The following is a 23333-nucleotide window of genomic DNA, read 5'->3' on the forward strand; positions in this document are numbered from 1 at the left end:
AAATATTAATAAGTTAAACAATGAGAGGTGGCTGTAACATCCATACTTACAGAAATATATCTGGCTTCTTTGTGCATCATATCTCTAGCCCTTAGCAGTATGTCTGGCACAGACTAGATGTTCAAAAAATACATGGGGAATTAGTTAATTGATTAATAATTATTAGTGACTAGATGAAGAGGTAAGAAGGAAAACAGAACAGGGCAGTGTTGTATCCAGAAGGGTTGAGGAGAGAGCTCTTAGACTGTGATAATCAATAACAATACTTGTTATAACATTTGTTGAGCGAGAGTGATGATTTAGCAAACTAGTGGTCATGAGAAACTTCAGGATTTAGGCTTTGAAGAGCGGGTCCTAGGGAAGCTTGCACACATTCAGAGGAGAATGAAGATGAGTAAATGGAGATAGCTGCTCATTGAAGATGCCAGGAAATAAAATGTGGATCTAGGATATAGTGAGCCCAATGTGTTTCATTTTTCCTTTGTTAAAAAGAGAGTCTTCTCAAAAGGAAAGGAGAAGATTCATTGCAGAGTAACAATATGATACACGAAACAGTAAGAGAAATGTTATAGGAAAGGGTTTCATCCTGACTCAGGAAAGGTTAGGGGCTGGAAAAGAGACTGAAGAGTTAACATTGCAGGGGCATTAAAAACTATTCCTAAGAAATACATAACAGCATCTCAAATAAATGAAGATAGCTCACTTATCTTGTCTTTTATCCTTTGCTCCTTGAGACTAAACAACTTGTGTTTTGTTAAAGTGAGATGAGTGTGAGCCCCTCATCATGCTGATGGATGCCTTCTGATGTGTCCCAAGTATGTCAACTTCATTCTTAATACTCTGTACTCTAAAGCTGTGGTCCCCAACTCCCAAGGCTGCAGAGCTCCACTGCCCTCCCTACCACCCCCCACCCCCCGCCTGTGTTAATGGAAAAATCATCTTCCATGAAACTCAAGAACCTGGAGGCCAACACCAGGTGGTGAGTGGCAGGTGAGCAAGCCAGTGAAGCTTCATCTGTATTTACAGCTGCTCCCCATCCTTCACATCACTGCCCGAGCTCCCTGTCCGTGGAAAAATCGTCTTCCATGAAACCAGTTCCCTGTTGTCAAAAAGGTAGGGGACTGCTGATCTAAAGGGAACAACGTCCAAATGTGGTAATCACTTCTTATTCTGGACTTAAAACTGAGTGTACAGCTTAAAATTTCATTAGCCCTTTGCTTTGTAAGTCACAACAGACCTCATATTTCTCTAGTTCTTTTACTTATTTTGCTGATAGGCAAAGTGTGTATTCTTAATTTTCTCTCTGCCCCTGTAGAAGAAGCAGTACTGCTTTAGCCATTGGAGAGGCATCTGTGCTCTATCTTGTCTATCATTAATAAACCCCCAAGCTCTGTCCTAATTTCTGAGCTACTAATGTCTGGTAATGATTTCCAAGTCGGAACACACACAGCTGGATATTCAAACCCCAGCTTCAAATTTGTTTTCTGACACATCACCTGTTTTGAATTTGAAAGTAAGACTAGATGTGCTGTGAAAGTTATTTAAGCAAAAAAGAATATGGGCTAATGAAAAGGTTTACTCCTTTGACCTAACTGCTATCAAACTCTTGGAAATAAAAATATTTCCTTGGATTTCTGAAATCAACCTGTAGAAGTTTCAGCTCCTGAGGCAGGTATCATTACAGTTGTCATGCTATCAAGACTTTGGCAGAGCCATTTTTCTTGAAGGGTCAGAAAATGGGGGGTAGGCTGGGATTGGTTTCACTGCTGCTCATATAAACATCTCTGAATTATATTATCTTACTTGCCCAAGTAACCTAAGAACCTCAAGTCTAAGAAGAAAAAACAGATTGACTAGGCACAACTAGACTTTGTTTTTTAAGCAAAATTGAGTACAATAACAGCTTTCAGAAATTGTGAAAATGTCAATGCAAGAAAGTTAGTTCTAATGCTAGCTTAGCTGTGGAAGTTTATTGAAAAAAAGTCTCATTTGAGCACGAAGCATTTAAATAATGAATTTATAAGGAGAAACACAAGGAAATCACAGTCATTATTTACAATAAGAAAAAGCAAGTACACTCTAATGATTACAGATTTCAGTATGGAATACTTTGCCTGATTTTTGTTTCATTGCCTTTTTGTCATTGGGAGGCGGGTCTGATGATTTGGGTAAGTCTCCTGGGTGAATATCTTTGTGTTTGCTCAGCAAAGAACAACAGTTGCAATATGTAAATGGGGTGCCTCTTCCCTTTGGATGCCTTGGGATATATAATAGATTAAGTTGGCTTTGTGCAGAGCAAACAGGTCTGTATTACCAAGAATATGAATAATGTTAGTTTCCATAATTGCTAACATCTGGCTTTCCATAAATCTGTTAAATTGCATGGAAGCAGAATTAGATTTCTGTGTCATAAGTAAAGCAATTACATGGAACTCTGTAGGCAATATGGTCCTATATTCAACTGTAAAATTCTTTCATTCTGGAGAATTGAAAGCAAATCCTGGTTTTGCATCCTGTTTTTCTTGTGCACACTAGGTGTGTTCATCTTTATGCTCAGGTTTTTTAATTTATGGAAGGGAACATCGGCAATATGTTTGCAAGTTTGCAAATGCAAAATAACCAAATATTAAAAAATACATTACATTTGGGCATTAATTGTCAATTTAGAGATTAATTTAAAGAATACTATAAATTACACCACTTGTAGTACATCACTTGAAATTACACTTCCAGATAATTTCTGGAATGCTTTATTAATGCGTCTTCCTCTGCCTTTGTCCTCAAGCATTTGACAACAAAATCAAATGCTTTTCTTGGGTGGGTGGATTGGGGACATTTCTATTCTATTTCAGTGTGGTTACTAATTTACTGTATTTATTCTACTTTAAATTAGATCCAAGGGCTTTCACAGATGAGAATGCAACTAAAAAATGTGTTCCTTGAGGGGCAGGGTTGTGTATATGCCTTATATTTATTGAACATTCCAGAGAGCAAATTTTGGCTAAGTAAGCTTTATAATAGTATTGTTCTGTGAATTTCTTTACGTAAGTTAAATTGAATAAATACATGAAACATCCACCTTGTATTCTGTTATACTTGGTCCTAAGAAGAGAAAGAGAAATAAAATTTAATGTCTGCCCTCACTAAGCTCACTGTCTGTGGAGGTGGGCACATTAAACATGTAACTCCTGAGAGGTGAATCCCAGGATAGACTGAGTCTAAGGGGCACAGAGAAAGCAAAAAGCCAATAGTGACTGTCTTGCTGAGTAAGAGATCATGATGCTTGATCTGTATTTTGAGAGCTGCTTATGAGTGAAGGTAGCACAGCAAGAATAGTTCTTACCAATTAATCAATTTACACTCCTGCCTCACCCCATCTAGACTAAGAAAAAGTAGAAATAGAAAGCGAGAGAATGTTCCTATTATAAGAAAAGGCATTTTCTAAGGCACAGACATAGGAAACAGCATGGCCTCTTTGTGGATCTCTCATTGCTTTTTTTCTTTAAAGTATTTTTCAATTGATAAATTAAAATTTTATATATTTATGGTATAAAGCATGTTTTGAAATATGTATACATTGTAGAATGGCCAAATCGAGCTATTTAACATCTGCATTACCTTATACATTTATCATTTGTGTGTCAAGAACATTAAAATCTACTCTTAGCAATTTTCAAGAATACAGTGAGTGCATTGTTAACTATAGTCATCATGCTGCAGGGTAGATCTTATAAACTTAAGCCTGCTATTTGACCAAAATTTTGTATCTGTTGCTTTTGAATGAAAAAAGGAAGTGGCAGAAGGTAACAATTGAAGTTAGATAGAGGCTTATATGATATTCTGGGAGTTTAAGTTTCAGAAGACCATAGATTGGATGGATTAGTTTATACAGAGGATAAATGAGAGTTAGAAAAGGCAAAATGATGTGTCCAGGGGCATACAGTTGTGCTCTGTAAAATGACTGGTACATGGTAAGCACCTAAGTAAAATAAAGAGCTTGCATTCAAACCTGGGTCACTCGACTCCCACAGATTCAGTGCTAGAATTAGAGTAGGGAAAATGATTGGAGACGTAAGAAAGGTTTCTAGAAAGCACCATGTGGTCAAATGCACTGAGAATGACATGGGCCTGACCAGTAGGAGTGAGAAAATATAGTGAAGCCTGATTGCAATTGACTTGGAATATAGGCACCATAATTTGTGATCGTTTTCATAGTTTTCAAAGGAGCAGTAATTGTTCATTCATTAATTAATCGTTTTGACTGAGGCTGCAATTAGTGGAATAAAGGCAAAAAGTAGACCTTGGAAGGAATTAGCTCTAGAAGTATTATCTCAATATTTTTGACTTTGTATCACTGCTCTCTGCAAAAAACCTTATGCATAGCGACTTTTGGTAAAAATTTATTTTTATCAATGTTTTCATCTGAAAGATATTTGCAAGGCATGTCAGTAGATTAATCAGGAGTAGAAGTGTCTGATAGGCCGGGCGTGGTGGCTCACGCCTGTAATCCTAGCACTCTGGGAGGCCGAGGCGGGTGGATCGCTCAAGGTCAGGAGTTCGAGACCAGCCTGAGCAAGAGCGAGACCCCGTCTCTACTAAAAATAGAAAGAAATTATATGGACAACTAAAAATATATATATAGAAAAATTAGCCGGGCATAGTGGCGCATGCCTGTAGTCCCAGCTACTTGGGAGGCTGAGGCAGGAGGATTGCTTGAGCCCAGGAGTTTGAGGTTGCTGTGAGCTAGGCTGACGCCACGGCACTCACTCTAGCCTGGGCAACAAAGTGAGACTCTGTCTCAAAAAAAAAAAAGTGTCTGATAGACAAATGACAGATGTCTTTAAATAATTTAAGGATTATTATAAAGACCTAACACACTGGTAACCATTTCTTGAGTGGCCTCAGAAGTATTAACAATGAGTAGTAGTATACTTCTACCACTCTCAATTTAAGGGATACATTTTTAAAAGTCATTTAAAGATGGAATTGGCTACCTTGTGAGGTAATGGATTGCTTTTGGGGAAAAGGCTTAAGCTGGGGCTAGACAGGTATGTGTCTGAGATGTTGTTAAGGTCACTCAAGCTTTAAATGTCAAAATGGGCTGTCTGGATTTATGCTTTTCTTCCATTTTTGGCTTCCAATAAAACACGGGACAATATATTTATGTCTTTCATCAGCATCCATGCCATACCCTACTGTAGCTCTGATTTTTTTTTTTTTTTTTTTAACATATGGACAAAAATGCTGCTCGATGTTAGGGTGGTAAGACTTCGATTAGACAAGACACCTGCCAAGAATTGTTCGTTTCTTTCAACCTTGGTTCCAGGATCTAGGGGAAGTCTAATTGTCTTAGGGTTGCCCGAATTGCTCATTTGTTCCTATTCAGTGGCTCATACATTGACACCTTTTTGAAAAGGTCCCCCCTCCATAGGGGGGAATGTACACTGTTAATGAATTAATAGTGTTTATGGCCTCTGGATGGAATAGTTCTTAAGAATATCCTAAAACTCGTTCTTAACTGCTACTGGATATTTTAGCAATTGCAGTCAAACAGCTACAGGTTTGGGTCTCGAACCAGTCACTTACCAGTTATATGTCACTGGGCTTGTTATTTGTAAACCTCAGCTCCATTATTTTCAGAGAAAGAACAGATCCTCCCACACAGAACTACCTTGCAGAATTAATGAGATAGTGCATATGAACAGTTAGGCACAGTACCTGGCACAAGACAAATGCTCAATAATGTTAGCAGATGTTATCTTAAATGACTGTCGTTTTCCAAGTTCCCTTGGCTAGATTCTAAGCTTCTGTCCTTTCTTTATTGCAGATATTGATGAATGTGCCTTAAGAACTCACACCTGTTGGAATGATTCTGCCTGCATCAACCTGGCTGGGGGCTTCGACTGCCTCTGTCCTTCCGGGCCCTCCTGCTCTGGTGACTGCCCCCACGAAGGAGGGCTGAAGCGCAATGGCCAGGTGTGGACCTTGAAAGACGACAGATGTTCTGTCTGTTCCTGCAAGGTGAGGCTGATGTGATACAACTGAAATTCAAACTGTTCTTTCTTTTCCTCCCTCACATCTCTGCCTCCTCACCTCTTTCCCCCTGGCTATTGGCTGGTGAGTCTCCTGTAGTTCCTGAAAAGGCTTCTCCTGTTCTAATCTACACTACACCGAATCATGCTGCTGAGGCAGGCAAGCCTGCTTTGAATTGATCGTGCTCTTAGTCAATAGGTGTGGGGTTGAGAAGAGACTGCAGAGAAGAGGATGCAGGGCTGAGAAGCTGATGATAGTCCTCCCACTAGGAGTTTACAGTGCCTTTAAGGTTATTGGTGAGCTGTAATAAGTCCTCATCCCACACTTACACAAACTAGCTAATTAAAACTCTTTTCCTAAAATGAGCATTTGCCTGAACTTTCTCACTTTTGTGGTGACATCATCCAGAAAAACAAGGCTCAGACTTGCTGCCAAGTGTCAGAGACAGGTGGGCTTTCATTTTCAACAATGATAATGAGGCCTCTTAGTAGTTGGTGTTTTCTTTGTCATTTGTAGTGCTGGGCTATTCCTTACATTAAGTTGTTTGGAAGTGAGTTTACTGCTTATAAAAATAAAATTCTGTCATCATCTGGTTTTGCTTTATGCTTTGCAAAATGGGCCTATTAAAGTGTTTGATTTCTTTGTGCTTTATTTCTTCTTTTGTTGATCTTGCCTATTTATTTTCCTTTGTTATTGCTGTACTGTAGCTCTTGCCTTGTATTTCTAGGTCTGTTGGAATGGGACTATTTAATCTTGGGCTTTACGAGCATGGGAACCAAGAGAAATTACTTGCTTAGTATCCTCTTAGAGAATCAGGTCTCTTAATACATTCCCAATGTGTCCTCTAAAAACAGAGCTGAAATGAGCCTTACGAAATTCATCCAGTTCATCCAGCTGCCTTCAAGTTGGCCACACCTCTGCAGACCTGCTGCACCTATTTAGGAAAGCTACCTTATCAAGTGTTTAGATTGTTACTCCATTACACCTGTTTCGTTCTCTTACCCATAAACCTAGACCTCCACACTCAAATTCAGACCCATTTTTCTCATTTATTATGCAGCTGCTCTGTTTCAAACACCCTGAAATTTTTTTTAAAAAAGCATGTTTAATTCTTACAGTACTGCTTTGAAAGATGATGAAACCCAGTTTCAAAGGGATCAAGTAACTTGCCCTAAATATTAAAGATACAAATGTCTAAGCTAGGTCTTGAAGTCCACGTGCTTGCCCCAAAGTTGATAGTTTTCCCCTCCTATCAGATGTCCTGTTACATGCTACAGATGATATTTATTATCTAAAACTAGTTAGGCAATCTGTCAATCAACTTGTCTGAGCTCAAACTCTCAACTCAGTACTATGTAAGTGACGGGTGGGACGTTCCCTTGGGAAGTTTTGAAGTTAGTAAGTATGATATTTAACCATGTGGTGCTAACTCAAAGGGCACATTTTTTAAGAGAAGGAAAAGCTCATCATGGGTTAGAATATTTGAAAAGGGCTTATGGCAGAGGTTGGCAATTAGCGAGTTCAGTTAGTACAAGGGGGATGAATTCTTTGCTAGTTCTTTTCAAGAAAATATTGTTTTTCCAGACTTTTGGAGATGATCACAACCTAACCCCAAATCCTTTTTAGGCTTTCTAGGTCCCCAGTCCCTGAAATAGGTAAGGGACAAGGGACTTTAGTTGAGGCCTCACTAGTGAGAGACCAGAATTCCTGTTTCAGTTTTTGTTTTGTGTAAGCCCATGATAAATCAGGGAACTTACTTGTCATTAATTTTTTTCCAGAGTTTCTTTAATTAACTGTGTTAATAATCCAAGCAGTCTGAATTGATTTATTCTGTTTTGAATCCTAAAGTGTCTCCAACATCTTAAGAGAATTAGGCTGAAATTGCCACAGGAGATGAGCAATTCTTGTAACCTTACTTTGTTAATACAATGCACCTCTGCCACCAACCCTCCCCTTTCTGAATAAAGCACTAGACAGATTTCTTTATATAAATCTTTTTGTTTGCTTTCCAATTGTACTCATTATCCATTTATAGCATAGTTTCCAGAGGTTGTAGAGGGGAAAGAGAGCCTGGTTTTAGGAGCTGAATTAAGATCCCTAAATCAGATTCTGTAAGTGATCCACATAAAATAATCTATTTTTGATCAACCTTGTTTGTGTCCATTACTTGCAGTTGAAAGTGTTCTGTTCCAATTTGGTAAGAAGTATCTCCAGTACTTAAACAGTCAAATGGATGGTTATAATGGCATCATCTTGGAGACTAAGAAATAAAATCAAGGTTGAGGTATAAAGTACTGTCTTTTCAATCATATCCTTGTTGTTTCAAATTCAGATAAAACCAAATCATACAATAGCAGGATTACACAAGCCAAAGTGTCGAGGCATATTATTGAAAGAAGCCAAGTTCTCTTAAAAGACCACTTTCCCTCAGGAAAGTCAATACACCAGGTTAGCTACTCATGATTCATGACAATTGAAAAAAAGGTCTTGAAACATGTCCACAGATGAATGGAGTTCAAGTGTAAAGCTGGGCCAGCACAAATGGATTGGGGCTTTTGTTTGGATTCAGTGTATTTCCTTGGCAGTGACAATGTTTTTGTGCACCTTTAGACCACCTAGCTGATTAGGCAGAAAGATTGCTGAACTGCTTGGAATCCATATTTCTCCAGCATTATCCAGACCACAGAGACCCAAATGAAAAATGGTTCTCTCTCTGGGCTTGATCCCTAAATCTTAGTTACAGCCCAGCTTCTTTTCATAGGTATCTATCTGTGGCTCTTCTATTTGTAAATTTGCCAAGGGCCTTATACCTGTGCTATCGGGAAAGGTAGAGAGGTCCCAGGGTTATTAGCTTCTAGGAAATGTGGCATTTTAGTATGAGTAGTTGTGTTTATTTTGGAGATCATGGAGAAAAAGGAAATGGATACAGAAATAATTAACCACCTGTCATACTATGGTAGAGCCATGAACAATTTGCTGCGGGAATAATTTGAGGGGGAAGTACAGTTGGCACTCTGCATCTATGGGTTCCACATCCATGGATTCTACCAACCCGTCTGAAAATATTTTAAAAAGATACAAATTTAAAAACAATACAGGCCGGGCGCGGTGGCTCACGCCTGTAATCCTAGCACTCTGGGAGGCCGAGGTGGGCGGATCGTTTGAGCTCAGGAGTTCGAGACCAGCCTGAGCAAGAGCGAGACCCCATCTCTACTAAAATAGAAAGAAATTATATGGACAGCTAAAAATATATATAGAAAAAATTAGCTGGGCATGGTGGTGCATGCCTGTAGTCCCAGCTACTCGGGAGACTGAGACAGGAGGATCACTTGAGCTCAGGAGTTTGAGGTTGCTGTGAGCTAGGCTGACACCACGGCACTCACTCTAGCCTGGGCAACAGAGTGAGACTCTGTCTCAAAAAATAAATAAATAAATAAAAACAATACAACTATTTACATAGCAATGTAGAGATGATTTAAAGTATACAGGAGGACATGTGTAGGTTATATGCAAATACTATGCTGTTTTATGTCAAGGACTTGAGTATCCACAGATTTTGGTATCCGTGGGGATCCTAGAACCACTTGCCTGGAGACACCAAGGGGCGACTCTATGTTCTTTTCTAGAAGGATGCAGAAGGGAATAGGGAAAGACTTCTTTGAAGAGGTGATCCTTGAATGAGACCTTAAAGGATGGGAAATTTTAGACAAGTAGATTTTTGAAGGAAGGTAAATCCCAAAGAGAGGTAACCTCAAGTGCAAAGATACAGAAGTGTAAAAATACATGTTGTGTTAGAAATATGAAGTGAATAATGAGCTCAGAATATCAGGAGCAAGAAGAGTATAGGAAGGGTGTAGTTGGTGATGAGCCTGGAGATAATGGCTGGAAATGGAGGTAGGCCATGGGATTTAGACTTCATCCTGTGGGTAGCAAAGGAACATAAGAGATTTTACATTTGAGATTGACATGGTCCAATCAAGATCTGATTGACAGCATGATAGATGGCCTGAGGAGACTGAAGCTAACTAGAGCGAAATCAGGCTGAGATAAAGGTTCAGGACAGTGAAGATGAAAACCTGAAAGAGGGATAGAGAGGTAAGATCACATGGGAGGAAATGTAGAAGTGAAATTATGGGTCCTGATGACTTATGATGCTACAGACTGAGCCTCTGTGGCAATTTCTTCCCTATTCTCTGGGCAAAGATGAAGCTCTAGAGTGGCCTGTTAGAGACTTAGCTGCCCATTTTCCTGGGTGAACAGGTTCAGGTACCACTGAAAAGACAGAGAGTGCTAGGGTTTGCAAGTGGGGCTTGTGTATACTTGATAGCTGCTGCTACACCTACACCTACTCGTTTACCTACACCTATGCCTACTACTACAAGTGATAGTAACTGGAAAATCTACTTGGAGAAAGGGAACAAACTATGAAGGCCAGATTTCATTTCTATGCTTCATGCAGTTAAAAAAAAGTGAGTATCATTTATTCTGAAACTAAAGTAATACTGAAGACTTCAGCAGTGCCAGGTCTTGGGTTTTTCTGGGGATTACAGAGATGAGAAGCCAGTCAACTACCATGTTATAATAAATTCAGGACCAGTTGCTGTGACAACATAGAGAGGGCAAGGTGGAGAAGACTTTTGCCATAAGATTTCCTGTAATCATGGTCATTTGACCATCTGATGGCTTCATTTGAACCTCTGCTCAGAAACTGAGGAGGATAACCATGCTAGAGACACCTAAAGGACTCATATGTCTCTGTCTGGCAAGAAGAGAAGAACCTGATCTGCAAGGAGCAGCCAGGAAACTGGCCCTGCCATCCTAAGTAGGGCACTCACTCACAGGTTGAAGACCAGGGATGAGTTGGTCTGTGCCTGGGGCCGGGGTAGGAGTTAGCTTTCTGGATTCTGACAGTCAACTCATAAAAATGCTTCCCTTTGTTCTTTGAAGCCAACCAGCAGCACTATCAATACCTTCCTGTGCACGGTGTTTTTGATCACAGAATTTGGCTGTGAAGCCCTGAGATTGTTTCTTTTTCTTTAAAAGTAGAATATGTTGGCAGTTTTAGTTCAGCCCTCAAAATGCTAGGGGTCCTGTCAAGGCTCAGGGTCTCTATTTCCATTCCCCTGGCTCTGTCTCCTGTTGTAATGTTCCAAACCTGCCTTTTCATCCTAGGAGCTTGAACATGCTGCCATGCTAACTGGCCATTTGACTGGGTGATTGTTTCTCCATCAGTGGTTTGAAACTTTCCCTTGCACCAGAATCACCTAGAGGGCTTGTGAAACTTTGATCACTGGCTCCACCCCTAGAGTTTCTGGTTCAGTAGGTCTGGGGGTGGGGAGGGGGGCACAAGAATTTGCATTTCTAACTGATTCCCAAGAGTTGCTAATGCTGCTGGTTTGAGGACTACGTTTTGAGAACCATTGCCCCAAGAATCCTTCTGGATTTCATCTAAAAACATTTTTTCCTACCCTCCAGCCTCCTCATCATGTAAGGTTGCATCATAGGGGAAATCATTGTTATGAAAGTCCAGATTGGGGTCTAGTTTTCATTTTGTTGCTAATTTTCTACATGAAGGTCATTTCCCCTCTCTAAGCCTTGTTTCCTTTTCATTAAAATAAGACAGTTGGATAAAATGACTGCTAAATGTGTTTCTACCTCCAGTGCTAATTAGAGAAGACTAAGGGACTAGTTTGTGGGCAGTGACTTGAAGGCAAAATTAATACTTTGTAAAAAGATTGGATATGACAGTCCCATAAATTTGTGTGTGAGAAGGTAGAATAGATGGGTCTGGAGTACAACTCCTAATTTTATGGTTTATGTCAGAGGTCTGCAGACTTTTTCTGTAAAGGATCAGATAGTAAATATTTAAAGTTTTGCAGACCAATAAAGCCTCTGCCCAAATGTTCACCTCTGCCACTGTAATGTGAAAGCAGCCATAGACAATATATAAATGAGGGAACCTGTGTTCCCATAAAACTTTATTTACAAAGACAGGCAACAAGCTGAGTTTGGATCATGGGCATCAGTTTGGCAACTTCAAATTTATGTTATTCAATTTATATAAATAAGCTTACCTAAGTTCACCTTCTTGATTTAAAAGTTTCAAAACTCTAAGGAAAAAAAAATAGTGGTATTATGCAATCTGGAGTAAATATATCAGTGTGTTGACTGTTTAGTAATAGAATTTGTAATTTATAGTAAAAACACTAACTTTTTGTAGTATAATAAAAATTCATTTTTATTTGATAGAAAAGTACATGTCCCTGCTTTTTAAAATTTAGAAGCAATTTAAGTACTTTAATGCTTATAATTACTTATAGTTGAACTTTTACTATAAAACTACATAAAAACAGCTTCTGTGGCAGAAGGGTGGGAATTATATATCTTTGCCATTTAAGTGGGGATTGTTTGAACCACTCTAGTTGGGATAATGGTCAAGCTCTGGGGATGGCCCCAAAGATCTATAACAAAAAGGACTACTCATTATCAGTGAGCTCTATTCTCTCTCCAAATTTGGGTTCTAGTGTGGTTGTACTCTGTGAGCTGAGTTTTTATAAGGCATTCTCATTGAGTTAGTAGAGCTACCTATGACATTTTCATTATTAAAAATGATTTTCTTGACAGTTACCCTGTAATTCAAAGCCAAAGTGAACATAGTCATTGTTCTGAAACATGTTAGAAACGGAGAGGGGTCTATCTGGCATTTTCACATAATTGATGAGATGTGAAATTGCTTTATTTTGCTCTCACCCTGGAGGCTATCCATTTATTTTTATTCATTCTTTTAATCAGCATGTGGGAAGAAAACTGACATTCTGATTGGGTCTCATTGCCAGTTGTAACCTCTTCTAAAATAATTTATCTGTTTGTTTGATGTGGCCACAGACATGGCCATGTTGGCTCCTGAGCCCTGGCCGTTCTATACTTGAGGAGAGTAATATTGTGCCATTGGATGCTGAGCTGATCCAATGGTTTCATGTTGTAGCTATTATTACTTTCCTTAGCTTCTGTTGGTTAAAATACATGCCCAGGGAGTCATTTTGGGCCATGCATACACAAGAAAAATACATTAATGAGTTAAAGTAACAGTATATGAGCTGTAAGCCAAAGGCCTATTGTTAGAGAACAACTAGGATCTGAAGCCCTTTTTCCAGACTTGTTAAATTCTCTGACTCAATTTACTTGCTTAACTCTAGAGCCTCTCTCTATACACACACACACAGAGACACTCTTGTATGTGTGTGTGTATGTGTTTAACTTTTTGTCTCTTGATGGTTTTGGAGAACTATGATTCCTTGTCATTTTTTATAGTAATAGAGCCAATGAACACATTGCATTTTTCAACTTGTTACTATATAGATCACCTACCTGTCTTCTTTCCATTCTCCATAAAGAATGGAAAGCTTTTAAAGGTTTCCTCTTTAGCTGACACTAAATATCTCAGTAAGCCCTGCCTGATTATTCATTGTTGTTATGGATGAAGTAGATGAAATCCCTGAGGGCAGGTCCATCAAGTTTGCACATGTCACTAAGCTGTGAAGGAGGGTGGTCTATGGTAGATGACAGAAACAGCAGTTAGGAAACATTGTGACAGGCAGGGGAGGTGAAATGGATCTAACAAGGTGAAATGCGAAAGAAATAAACATCAAGTTGTATACTTGCTGCCCCTAAACAACCAACTGCACAAGATGATATAGGGCTTAATGAGATTTTAGTCTTCATTAAGCTCAATATAAGTCAACACTATTATATAACCAGAGTAAGGAAGTAAATACAGTCATGCATTGCTTAACGACGGGGATACATTCTGAGAAATAAGTTGCTCGGAAGTTCAGCGTTGTGCAAACATCATGGGAGTATGCTTACACAAACCTAAATAGTATAGCCCACTGCATACCAAGGCTATATGGTATAGTCTATTACTATTTACACATGGTAAGTACATCGGCACTTAAACCATGAATGGATCTTGCAGGACTGGAAGTTGCTCTGCAGTGAGTGAGTGGTGAGTGAATGTGAAGGCCTAGGACGTTACTGTACACTTCATAAATACTATACATTTAGCCTACGCTAAATTTATAAAAAAATTTTTAATAGTAAGTTTACTGTAGCTTACTGTAACTTTTTCACTTTATAAACTTTTACTTTTTTAACTTTTGACTTTTTTGGTAATAACACAGCTTAAAATACAAATATAGATGTACAAAATGTTTGTTTTTATTCCATAAGCTTTTGTCTATAATTTTTTATGTTTTACTCTTTATGCTTCATTTTTAACCAAGACAGTTTAAACACACACATTAGCCTCGGCCTACACAGGATCAGGATTATCAATATCACTGTCTTCCACCTCCACATCTTATCCCACTAGAAGGTCTTCAGGGGCAATAACATGCATGAAGATGTCATTCCTAATAAAACAATGCTTTCTTCTGGAATGCTTACTGAAGGACCTGCCTGAGGCTGTTTTATAGTTAACTTTTTTTTTTTTTAAATATAAGTAGAAGGAATATACTCTAAAATAAGGATTAAGAATATAGTGTACTAAATACATAAGCCAGTAACAGTCAATTATTATCAAGTATCATGTACTGTACATAATTGTGTGTGCTATACTTTCATACAACTGGTATCACAGTTTTGTTTACACCAGCATCATCACAAACATGTAAGTAACGTCTCGGACTACACCATGGCTACGATGTCTCCAGGTGATAGGGATTTTTAAGCTCCATTATGATCTTGTGGGACCACCATCATATATGTAGTCTGTCATTGACCAAACTGCTGTTATGTGGCACATGACTATTGAAATAAGTCTGCATGAAATAAAGCACAACACTTAAAACGTGGTGACCGTGAGACTCAATTCACTCTTGGAAGACCATTACTGAAGGATCTTTAGTTCTCTAACTCTCAGCTACCTAAGAAATGGAGGTGTAAATTTCTATTCCACAAATTATCAAGATTAAATGTGACAATGCATACAAAGGACTTTGCACAATGCATGACACAAGGTATTTATGATAGATGATGACAGAGAAAATGATGATAGGGAATACTCAAAACTGTTGAAAGAGAAGTCAACAATGGCAGCCAAAAGATTAAGTAGTAAGGGGCTAGCTGTTTGAGAAATTAGAGATGTTTAACATAAAGACGAGACAACTCAGTGAATACCTAAGAGCTATTGTCTAAGAACTGAAGAGTTGAAATGCGACAGAAGGTGTTGGGAGTTCTGTGATGACCAAGGGTATGAGTTAAGATCAATGGATAGAGATAACAAGTAGTATTATTTTCAACATTAAGACATGCACAGAGATGCACACTTTGAATGTTATCCATATTGATGAGTTCAAGACTGGAGAACTTCAAGCATAAGCTTGATGACTTTTGAATATGGTTTGCTGGAAAGAGGATTCGAGTATAGTTCAGAGGTTTGGGTATGTGTCCTTTAAGGTACCTTCCCAGCCTCAAGATTCTTGTAATCTTTGTAAATATTGGGCAAAGCAGTTATACCCATAAATGGTGATGACAGATCTTGTCTTAACATTTCTAGCTTCATCATTGTCTGAGGCAGGAAGTTATTGTGAGCCACAGACATACATAAGACATGTTGCAAAGTGTCTAATGCTTAAGTACCTTTGACTTTCAATTCTTCATAATTGCAAATCCTTGGGGCCAATATTCCAGAAATTGTACTATGCCTACAATTTGGGGAGGTGACACTCGACTGTAACCCCTTGTAATAGAGAGCCTAAAGGCTGTCTTGAAGAACTGCTTAGAGAACTGCTAACCTGTGTGATCTTAAATAACTCATTTATCCTCCATGGGCTTCAGTTAATTTTTCTGTAACAAGGGTATAATCAGACTTTCTTCTAGAGTCAGGACAGGGATAGAATTAGATGAATGCATTTGAGCATGGTAAGTGGTATCATTATGAACTAGAAAAGTACAGTAGTGTGATTTTCCCCTCAAATACGTTTTCAATAATATATGCATTTTAGCTGCTTAGTTTAGTTATTTTTACTGAGAAGTACGATTTTTAAGGACATATTTAGAAAAAAATTTCAAAGAACCTATTGACTTCTTTGTTAAACTTAGAAATGTCTCCATTTTTACTTGGGCTGCATTTCAGGAACGGTCAGAGAAAGAAAGTGTTTGCATGAATGCACAAGCATGCTTGTTTTGAATAAAATGGGAGGTGGCCAGGGGACAACGAAGACTCTAAGAAATCTTTCCTCTGTGCTCTGTAAAGTGTTTGTAAGGTTTGGTTTTCATAGCATGGCTATCCATTTCCCTAATGATGAAACCTCCTTAACCTCATTTCTAAACAGGACGGGAAGATATTCTGCCGACGGACGGCTTGTGATTGCCAGAATCCAAGCGCTGACCTTTTCTGTTGCCCAGAGTGTGACACTAGGGTCACAAGTCAATGTTTAGATCAAAATGGACACAAGCTCTACCGAAGTGGAGACAACTGGACCCATAGCTGCCAGCAGTGTCGGTGTCTGGTATGTTGGCTTCCTTTAGAAAGCGTTGTCCCCTTTACTCTGCAAGGGGTTATAATCCCAGCTATTTGTGGGCTCTAGTTCCGGCTGTTCATAGTGCTATGCTGGGAGCTGAGGGGCCTGTGGCTAACTAAGGGGCATATGCTCTGGCTAAAGACATTCAGATTGTATTTAAAACACTGTGCAGGACAAAAAATAAATAAATAAATAAATAAATAAAACATCTATGGGACAAATTTGACCCAAGTGATGATTATTTACAGCTGCTACTTTTTAGGAACTCCAAACCAAGACAAATGCCTGCAAGATAGAAAATTTTCAAAATTCTGACTGGTACATATAGTCCTATAGAGTCAGATCTTTTATTTCTTGTAACATAACCCTTAAAGGTTTCAATATGAGAGGTAACAAATATAGTAGAAGTATCATAGATTTAATAAAAGAGACCTAGAATCCAATCCTGGTCCACCCACATGCTAGCTCTGTATGAGTAACTGGGCAAGTCCTAGCATTTCACTGATCATTCTTTCCCTCACATGTACCCAGGTGTATGAGTACCTATTTCATAGGGCTGTCATGAAGATTATAGAATATATGTGAAGGGAAAATGCAGTTCTTGGCACGCAGAAGGTACTTAGTACATGGAAGGTACAATTGTTAATATTTTCTACTTTCAAAAATCTGTTCAGATGCTAAATGTTCATACAGAAAAAATGAAGATTATAGATATTAATATAGGAATACTAATGGTATAATCATATTTGAGATAGTCCAGAGAAAAGGCTTAATATCTGGACCTGGTTCTTTTTGTTTCAAATTATACCACAAAGATTTCAAAGGTTGCAAAGACTTTTAAGACACATTGTCCTAGTGAGTATGATGTTCCATTTGTAAGGTCACAACTATGGCACATAGTACCTGAGTTGACTTCTAATGGAAACTATTAGTCACGTGTCCATAGTTTAACATTTGCTGAAATGAATGATTCAGTCTATGGGTAGCATATAAAAACAATAATTCAGAGAAATTGTACTGTAAATTTCATCAGATCTTCTAAAATCTCAAGGTGAATGTGCAGATAATCTTAACAGAATACATCTTTCTTAATCATTCCTACTACTGAGAAGTATAACTGAGATAAATTAAAATTATAGCCAGTTTTTCAAACTTCTATCCAAAAACAAATAAATCTAACATAACTATAGAATTAGTTTCCATATCAGTCTGGAAAATTGCATTTCTTTCTCCAGAAGCCAATCATCAGGCAGTCAGAAGAATTTGTATTAATTTTATGCATGAAATTTTCACAGAATTTCAAAAATATATCCTCTTCCATCCCCAGCCCCTAAGGTGAGTATTTCCCAGGAAAACTGAAGCTCTTGAATGCATAAGAATTACTAGAGAAAAATGTGGGTCATATTTAATGAATATTTATCAAGAGTTTGCATGTGCCAAATTCTGGATGATATATGGTGAGCAAGATAGATATGCTCTATCTCTGCAGAAAGCTCATAGTCTTGTGAAGCTGAACAATTAAACAACAGTTACCATGAATTATGAGTGTCACGATAGGAGAAGAAAAGGCTGCACAGGGAATCGGTTCTATGATGGGCAACTTAATGGAGGCACAGGTGCCAGATGCCGAGATGCACAGAGGCTCCATTTGAGCTGTAATATATAAAGTTTGTTAGCCACCTGTTACACTCAAACCATTTTGAAACGGTTCTCCTGATATTGCCCAACCCTCAACTTTACATTTGTTTGAAATGTTATAGTGCTTCAGGTTCTGCTATTGACCTTAAGAGAAATTAATTTCTTCTTACATAGTAGCCAGTATTGTACCATTTATTTATTCATTTTATTAGCCTTTATTGACCAAAACTGTGCTATGCATCAGGAAGAGAAAGAAACAAGCCTATAGTCCATAGCCTAAAAGCTCAAAATTTAATGCAGAATAGTACCGATCATAAGTATCATGATAAAATAATTATAGGCTGTACTTGGCACACAAAGAAGCAGATCTAACTCTTTCTGTGGACTGCAGTATAGAAGAACAGCAAAAGCATCCTGAAGGAAGTGATACCAGTAGCAGGTCTTCAGGGAAGAAATGTATTGTACCTACAATGGTGTTAACTAAAAATATTCAATGAGGAGAATGATGAGAATGACTGCTCTCTCTTTTCCTCTCTGTGACTTTAGGAATAAAATTATTCACAGGAACAATGAGGCATTTTTGGGCTTTCTCTCCACAGGAAGGAGAGGTAGACTGCTGGCCACTCACTTGCCCCAACTTGAGCTGTGAGTACACAGCCATCTCAGAAGGGGAGTGTTGTCCCCGCTGTGTCAGTGATCCCTGCCTGGCTGATAACATCACCTATGACATCAGAAAAACTTGCCTGGACAGCTATGGTGTTTCAAGGTTTAGCGGCTCAGTGTGGACAATGGCCGGATCTCCCTGCACAACCTGTAAATGCAAGGTAATTGGATGTCCTGGGGATAGTGAGGCCGCGAACAATTGCCAGAGAGCACTTGTAGGCGGTGCACTCCTGATGTTTCTGAATGCAGAGTTTCCATGTGGCATGGTGGAAAAAAGGCAGGCATTTACTTCTCCTAGGACGTTAATATGTCTGGAGCATAGCTGCACCTTGTATGAAGGCAAATCCCTAAGGAACATGCAATAAAATAATCTCTCTTGCCTTTAAACTACAGAATTTTAACAATTGACTCTAGGCCCAATTTTGGCTGATTTAAGCTATTTTGAATGGCATATTTAAAAAAAAAAAGGAAAGAAAGAGGAGAAGGAAGAAGGGAGGAGGAAAGAAGGCAGGCAGGCAGGCAAATTATCTACCTCCTTTCAAGCTAAAACTTTTGCTAAGTTCTTTTATAAGACTATCAATGTTAGGGGGAAAAGTGCTCTGAAGTTGTTTGCTTTGTTTAATTATCAGAGTGCCTAAGGTGGTGACCTGCAGCTCTTGGTACAGAATTTGATTAATTGTGATTATTTCCCTGTCTTTTTGGAGGAGTGCCCATGAGACATCCTTATATGTCTTTAAGATTAAAAACTGACCCCTCCCTCCTTTCAAAGCTCATGCCTATAGCCTATTTGGAGCAACGGTTAGTCAGTGTCAAATTCTCTGCCAAAACATCTGTTTAAGATTCTCATGATTAAGCACGTTAAAAATACGAGTCTACTTGGTCCCATTAAACCCTGGCTCAGCTTCAGGCATCAATGGAAGGTTCCCAGCTTGCCTCTTTATGCTATTATAAATGTGGATTTTTTTTTTCTTTTTCCTGGAAAGTAACATCGTAAGATGCAGCCCCAATAGAGAAAGGATCATATCAGACTTTATACAGTGAAAGAGCCATGGTAGCATCTGATCCTTCAGCCATAGAAAACCAAATAACCAGGAGATGTGGAGACCTGAGTTAATATTATTTCTTTGATGTCATGTTTGAGATTCATTAAAGAGAATGATAAAAATATATTTACTTTAATATATGAAATTGATTTTTAATGAATTTCTGAGAATTTACACATCTAAACATACACTATGCCCTTCATAGTCACCATGAGAGACTTTAAGAAGCAAACCTTTCTAGAACCCATCTTGGTTTTGCCTTCAGATTCTTGGAGTACTTTTGATTCATTTTTAAAATGGCAACTTACCATCTTACAGGCATTTATTTTTGGAAAGAATCTCATTGAGAATAAGTCCAGCAAATAAGTTATATGAAAACTTAGAAATCCCAGGGAGGTTTCCCAAGCATGGATGGAATACAGGCAGAGCAGGAAATTGCACCAGTAGTGGAACCCCAGCCAGAAGGACCCTGGAGGGTCTACCAGTCCTTCCCTTTCCTTCTACTCTTTCTCTAGCACTTTTCTAGTCATTTTTTTCTATAGCGTTCTTAGAGTTTATTTCAAAATGCTGAAGATCATTTTGAATATAAAGATTGCAGACTGCTAATTGATTTATATTCCGTGTCTCAATTGCCTAACACTTGTGTCTTTGATGTACAGAATGGGAGAGTCTGCTGTTCTGTTGATTTGGAGTGTCTTCAAAATAATTGAAGCATTTAAAATGGACTCATCGGGGGAGAAAAATGGACAAAATGACCATCCAACATGATGAAGAATAGGAGTTGGTGGTTTTGTTCTTTTTGTTTTTTTAACCACAGACAATTACCAAAGTCTCCATCTGAGGAAGGTGTTTGGGGGTTGCCTTTTGAACCTACCACTTTGCTCATTCTTGCTAACCTAGTCTAGGTGACCTACAGTGCAGTGCATTTAAGTCTATGGTTGTTAAAGATGTTCCCCGTGTTGTAAATCACATGTTTCCCTTATCAGATCATTTGCAAATACATTTAAATGATCCCATGGTAAACGATGATGTTTTTGGTTTATTTTGTGTACTAACATAATAGAGACTCGGCTCCTTTTATTTATTTTTTTCTTGATTTTTGGATCAAATTCTAAAAAATAAAGTTGCCTGTTGTGATTTTGTCCCATCCACTGCATACTTAGTATTGGGATCCCTATGAAATGTATTGATGAAAATATGTATGTAGAATCCAAATGCATCATACTTATATTTCAAACTGTTGAACATAGTTAGATACCCACTCGTTCAAACTAAACAGCTGAAGGCAATTATAAGGGAAGGACCACAAACATAATTAAATAATTCCTTTAGAAAGCATTCTTCCTCTTGCAAAAAAAAAAAAAAAAATCTTAACCCACAATTTAGAAATGGCAATGCTTAAGCCTTTCTTGGCTTTAAAAGCAAAATTCTCCTTACATTAGTTTTATATAATATTTAATAACTTACAAAGCACTTCCATGGTATTTCATGCAACTTATCATGGTACAGGTGAATAGTATTATCTTTACATTACAGAAGCGTGAATTAAGGAGTTCTAGTCAATGAATTTGTTCAAAGCTACTAGATTTATAGTATGTTGGGGCTGGTAACCAAGTCCCCCAATTCCTCTTTAGTGCTATTTTCTGCTAAGCCATGTTGCCTTGCATATAGATGAAGGAGACACCTTTAAGAAAACCTATTTGTATGCTCAATAGTTAGTTATTTTAGAAGAGTGAATATTTCCACTTGAGCCACTACCATATTTAAGAGTTGGCAGGTAGTAAGTTATACAAAATGAATAAAATGTGCAAATGACATTTTATCTGAGTTGAGAATTCAAGCTTAGGTTGTAGTTTTAGGTAAATCACATCTTAGTGGTTTGCGATACCGAAAGCTCATGAATTTATCATCATATTCTCAATCAAGTTGGTTCATGGATTCTCGTTTACTCCCCAACATCTAAGAAGACCTAACTTATTAAGTCAGTCATGATAAAGGTATTATTTAAATCTCAAATATTAGAATCATTAATTCAAAATTACAAGTTCAGATCAATATTATTCATTGGTATTTGTCCAATGGAGATAATATTCGATAGTTTTTGTGAGGATGGAGTTCACTACATGAAAATTAATTTCATGCATTGAATTATGATAACAGCAGTTTAAATACTACATTTGACAAAGAATGATATAATGTGGTAAATTAGAAATATTTCTATTTTATTTTAATTTCTTAAATGAAACCTTGGAGTAGAATATTTGAAAATTATTTTTCAAATATTTATGACAGTTCCATTAAAAATAAAACAAAGATATTTACAAGCATCATTTATGACTGTATATGTTAGGGACTGGCAAACTACGATCCCATGTGTCAAATCCCATTACTAATACTGTGACAGCATTGTGGTTAAAGAGTAGACTATGAAGAGTAGACTAGAAGATGAAAGTTCTACACATAAACTAGGTACATATTTATTAAGCACAGCTTTGCCTCATTCGTTCCCAGTTGCATATGAATATATATATAAAATAGTATTTATAAGTTGTACATGAATATTCATCTGAATCCTAGAGTGCATATATATATATTTTATATATTCATATGTAACGTGCATATACATATTCTTAGACCTTCCCTCCTTTGAACTTTATAGGTCTGTGCTTATGTCACTGTTAGGACTTTTAAGATACATTTTCTTTGTATTACGGTTACAATAAGCTATAGGTTATAGGTTAGGTTGTAAACTATGTACAGTCTTCATTTTCTAGCATCTAGCATAGTACCTTCCAGAGTGGGTGTTCAATTAAATCTTTCAAATATTGGAAGACCTTTAATATTTGAAGTGGCTTCCCATTTCTACAGATTCCACATTTAGGGATAAAATGCTAGACAGACATTTGGTGATACTGCCCAAGAAGCACCTTGAGACCAAAACTGAAGCTGAATATGGAAAAAGCACCTTTCCTTTGCCTGTGTATCAAAGTCATTCCTATGCTAGCACTGGTAAAAGATGGAAAAATACAAGATTATATTATTGAACTTACTAATTGAGGAAACACAAATGACTCCACTGAAGAAACTTTGGAACAGAGACTCGGTTGTTCTGATATTCTTAATTACAGTGGAAATTTAATGGAATCACCATTTCAGAGCCAAAAGAAATTTGGAACAAACTTTACAAAGCTGAAAAAGAAAACTACCTGAGGAAAGAAATATAATTCTGACTCTAATGATGATTTCTAAAGAATTATAATTGAGCTCTACTCATCTTTTTACTTCTGCTTCACATTTAAATGTTTTCTAAATTCTCTTGATTTGGATACATTGGTCATCTGATATTCATCAATTTTTTTCAAAGTATCAAAAATTTGTCATAGGATATTGGAAATAATCCACTCTAGTGACTTTCAAACTTTCTTAAGCATAA

General features: G+C 37.7%; 1 protein-coding gene across 3 annotated transcripts in view; it reads left to right on the top strand.

Moving 5' to 3' along the window:
- Window positions 1-21256, top strand: part of NELL1 (neural EGFL like 1) — a 720354-nt gene extending 699098 nt beyond the window's left edge. For all 3 annotated transcript variants that reach the window (XM_069469705.1, XM_069469706.1, XM_069469704.1), the window contains 4 exons: window positions 5828-6021; window positions 16368-16544; window positions 18794-19018; window positions 20560-21256. In XM_069469705.1, the coding sequence (XP_069325806.1) occupies window positions 5828-6021; window positions 16368-16544; window positions 18794-19018; window positions 20560-20610 (647 nt within the window). In that variant the 3' untranslated portion in view covers window positions 20611-21256. The remainder of the gene's footprint in view (window positions 1-5827; window positions 6022-16367; window positions 16545-18793; window positions 19019-20559) is intronic.
- The last annotated feature ends 2077 nt before the right edge of the window (window positions 21257-23333 follow it).

Source organism: Eulemur rufifrons, chromosome 6 (assembly GCF_041146395.1).
Source record: "Eulemur rufifrons isolate Redbay chromosome 6, OSU_ERuf_1, whole genome shotgun sequence".
In the NCBI taxonomy this organism is placed as follows: domain Eukaryota; kingdom Metazoa; phylum Chordata; class Mammalia; order Primates; family Lemuridae; genus Eulemur; species Eulemur rufifrons.